Below are 3588 nucleotides of genomic sequence, written 5' to 3' on the forward strand. Positions count from 1 at the left end.
CTTCATTCTTTAACAATTCCGGACATAGGAACAATGAGCTGTCTCCACGGCTTCTCTTCCAAACCAATATCGCAATGGATCTATCTTCAGCTTATTCTCTCAATCAATGAATGCAGGTCATCGTGGAGAATCAGGGGAAGTGTAGACTATAAGTAGCCAATTTGCAATTCATTTCCTTGGCAATGACGAGTGATGGTATCTCGAAGCCATTCATCTTATCTTTGCAGCAGGAGATTCTTCACCAGACAAAAGATAAGGAAAAGACAAAGAAATCCCATGGGTAGTTTTTGGAAAAACCTATTCTGTAGGAGAGAGAGGCCTACCTATGAAAACTAGTATGTATCTTTTTCTTGGTTTAAGCAGTGCAGGAAATTGTCGGTCCTAAAAACAATGTGCCCCCATGATCATTTTACATCACGATATCTTTTTCTTCTGGTTATGCGTTTTCCTCTTCACTTTTCTTTTTATTTATTTGAAGGAATCGTCCGGGCAGAAACGGGGATAGTGATTGATGGCATAGAGTTTTGATAGAAAACTCGTATCAAAATCATACCAAAAGAAAGTCTCGATTCGAGGAACGGAATACAGGTCCATGATAGAACACAGACCGGTAAGAGAAAGGAAAGTAAGCATAGTCTTCATTGAACCGGAAGAACAATTTGATTTTCCGTCAACAAAGTAACGCTGTGCAAACTCATCTGATCCCTATTTGGGACTTCTTCATGTCACGAGCCGGAATCGAACCGGCGCTTTCCAGATGCATGGTCAGGATAGATACCTATCAGATCGCGACTTTGATTTCGCAGTTCAAGAGGATGGTGGGGGCAACCTCTCTACATCTGCGGGCCGGTAGGCCAGCCAACTAACTCTTCAAATGAAGAACTTATTTCCCCACACCTATCTCTATGAAACTTCCTTCATAGTTAGGAGAGGTTTTTTTAGCTTTTTGTCTCTTTTACCGCAGGAAGTTCTCCAAAAGTATGAAAGGCCGGAGGGCTTTGTACCAACCATTCTAGTGTGGTTGGATTCTGTTCAACAGCCCAAGGACTTTCCGCACATTTTTGGTTCTTTCCACTGCTTGAAGTGATTGCGACAACTACGAAGAAACGACGAATCCCAACTACGGATATATAAGAACCGAAACTGCTCAGAGCATTCTATCCGGCGTAAGCATCTGGATAATCTGGAATGCGACGTGGCATACCCGAAAGCCCTAAGAAATGCATGGGAAAGAAGGTCAGATTAACCCCGAAAAAAGTGATCCAAAAATGGATTTGGCCTAAAGTTTCAGGATATGTCCGACCAAAGATTTTACCCACCCAATAGTAAAATCCAGCAAATAAAGCAAAAACGGCTCCCATAGAAAGTACATAATGGAAATGTGCAACCACATAATAAGTATCATGTAGAGCAATGTCTAGCCCAGAGTTTGCTAGAACTATTCCAGTGAGCCCTCCTATGGTGAACAAAAAGATGAACCCTACAGCAAATAACATGGGTGTTTTGTATTGTATCGAACCTCCCCACATGGTAGCGATCCAACTAAAGATTTTGATTCCTGTGGGCACAGCTATGATCATGGTAGTTGCGGTGAAGTAGGCACGCGTATCAACGTCTAAGCCCACAGTAAACATATGATGAGCCCAAACTAGAAATCCAAGAACACCTATACTTATCATGGCATAAGCCATGCCTATATACCCAAAGACCGGTTTTCTTGAAAAGGTCGATACGATATGACTAATAATACCAAATCCAGGCAGAATGAGAATATACACCTCTGGATGACCGAAGAACCAAAAGAGATGCTGGTATAATATTGGGTCTCCCCCTCCTGCAGGATCAAAAAAGGTTGTATTAAAGTTTTGATCGGTTAATAACGTTGTAATTGCCCCCGCCAGTACCGGAAGTGATAATAAAAGTAGGAATGCTGTCACTAGAACGAACCACACAAAAAGTGGTAATCTATGCATAGTCATTCCAGGTCCACGCATGTTGAAGATAGTTGTTATAAAATTGATAGAACCTAAAATTGATGAAATACCTGATAGATGAAGACTAAAAATTGCTAAATCAACTGCTCCTCCAGAATGGCTGGTAATACCACTTAAGGGCGGATAGACTGTCCACCCAGTGCCGCTGCCCACTTCTACTAAGGCTGAGCTTAATAGGAGCAAGAGACTTGGTGGCAACAACCAGAATAATATATTATTTAATCGTGGAAATGCCATGTCAGGTGCACCTATCAGAATCGGAACAAACCAATTACCAAATCCACCTATCATCGCCGGCATAACCATAAAAAAGATCATTAAAAAAGCATGAGCCGTTATTAAAACATTATAAAGTTGATGATTCCCACCAAGAATTTGATCGCCGGGTCAGGCTAATTCCATACGAATCAGTACGGAGAAGCATGTGCCCATCACTCCTGCAATGGAACCGAAGATGAAATAGAGAGTCCCAATATCCTTGTGGTTAGTAGAGAAGAGCCATCGAACCATATTTGTCATTTTTGATTTGAGAAATGAAAACTTTCCTTATCAAAGAGGGGCCGGGGGGCTGGAAGATAAAAGAATCAGAATTACTGAGCTACCCCGCTCTTTTTTTTTTCTAATTCCCTTCTAAGATCCTCCGACTTAAACAAGTCGAGAGCATGCTCGTGCTCAGCTCTTTCGAGACTTGCCTTGCTCTTGGGGATTTCTTCCCACCGGATCCTCTGTTCCACTTCCAGGCACCTCCTTGCGGAACTTTCTGCCTCAAGGAGATCCCGGTTGTGGGAAACAACATTTCGAAAGAAAACGGATCCTCCCTCATTCTCCCGCAGATCTTGATAAGATGCTTGGAGAACAGTGAAAGAATCAGTTGCGTGAATATGGTCCAGATAGGAACGAAGCGCTTCATCGACCAAGTAGGGCTCGATCAGTAGATAAGGCCCTACTCTTTGATAAAGCGCCACAAATTCCTGAATGACATCTTGTCGCATAGAAGAGAGCTTTTCTTCCATTAGGAAGAGCTTAAGCCGCCCAGGTATGTCTTCCAGGGGGGTATTGTGATTAAGCTCGTTCTGAATGAACGTAACCCATCCCGGATCCTGCTCGTAAAGACTCAGATAGAAGTTTAGCCCTGCTAAATGAGCTAGAGCCTGGGGGTCTTGAATCTCCAGCGGGAGAGTGATCAGAAAGGAGGAGCCGACGAAGCACGAACTAAAAAGATTGAAAATTGGTATTAGGCAGAATATAAAACGACAAAGGAATAAAAATATAAAAATCGAAAGTAATATCAAATTATATATTAAGGGAAACTTAATACATAAGAAAAAATGGAAAGTAGTAAAGCGGGTAGTGGAGAAGAGCCATCGAACCAGATTTTTCATTTTCTTTTCGTTTTGAAAACTTGACTTATCAGAGAGGGGCCAGGGGGCTGGAAGAGAAGAACTTGAATACTAAACACTGGAAGAGAAGAACCTTAATACTAAACCAAGTTTCGGGAACTTCTTGGTGACTTGATTGGTTCCCTTCCCCCAATTTGCAAAGGATGATTCCCGTGAAGGTGATCTCGATCACCATTCTATGATATTTCTGGATG

General features: G+C 42.1%; 1 protein-coding gene across 1 annotated transcript; it reads right to left on the bottom strand.

The window, feature by feature from the left end:
- Positions 1-2581: 2581 nt before the first annotated feature.
- Positions 2582-3376, bottom strand: LOC125527519 (uncharacterized). Its single transcript, XM_048692030.2, has one exon. The coding sequence runs from the start codon at positions 3374-3376 to the stop codon at positions 2585-2587; it is 792 nt and encodes a 263-aa protein (XP_048547987.2). The 3' UTR covers positions 2582-2584.
- Positions 3377-3588: the final 212 nt, after the last annotated feature.

This window comes from Triticum urartu, chromosome 4A (genome assembly GCF_056163025.1).
Source record: "Triticum urartu cultivar PI428250 chromosome 4A, HENAU_Tu73, whole genome shotgun sequence".
NCBI lineage: Eukaryota > Viridiplantae > Streptophyta > Magnoliopsida > Poales > Poaceae > Triticum > Triticum urartu.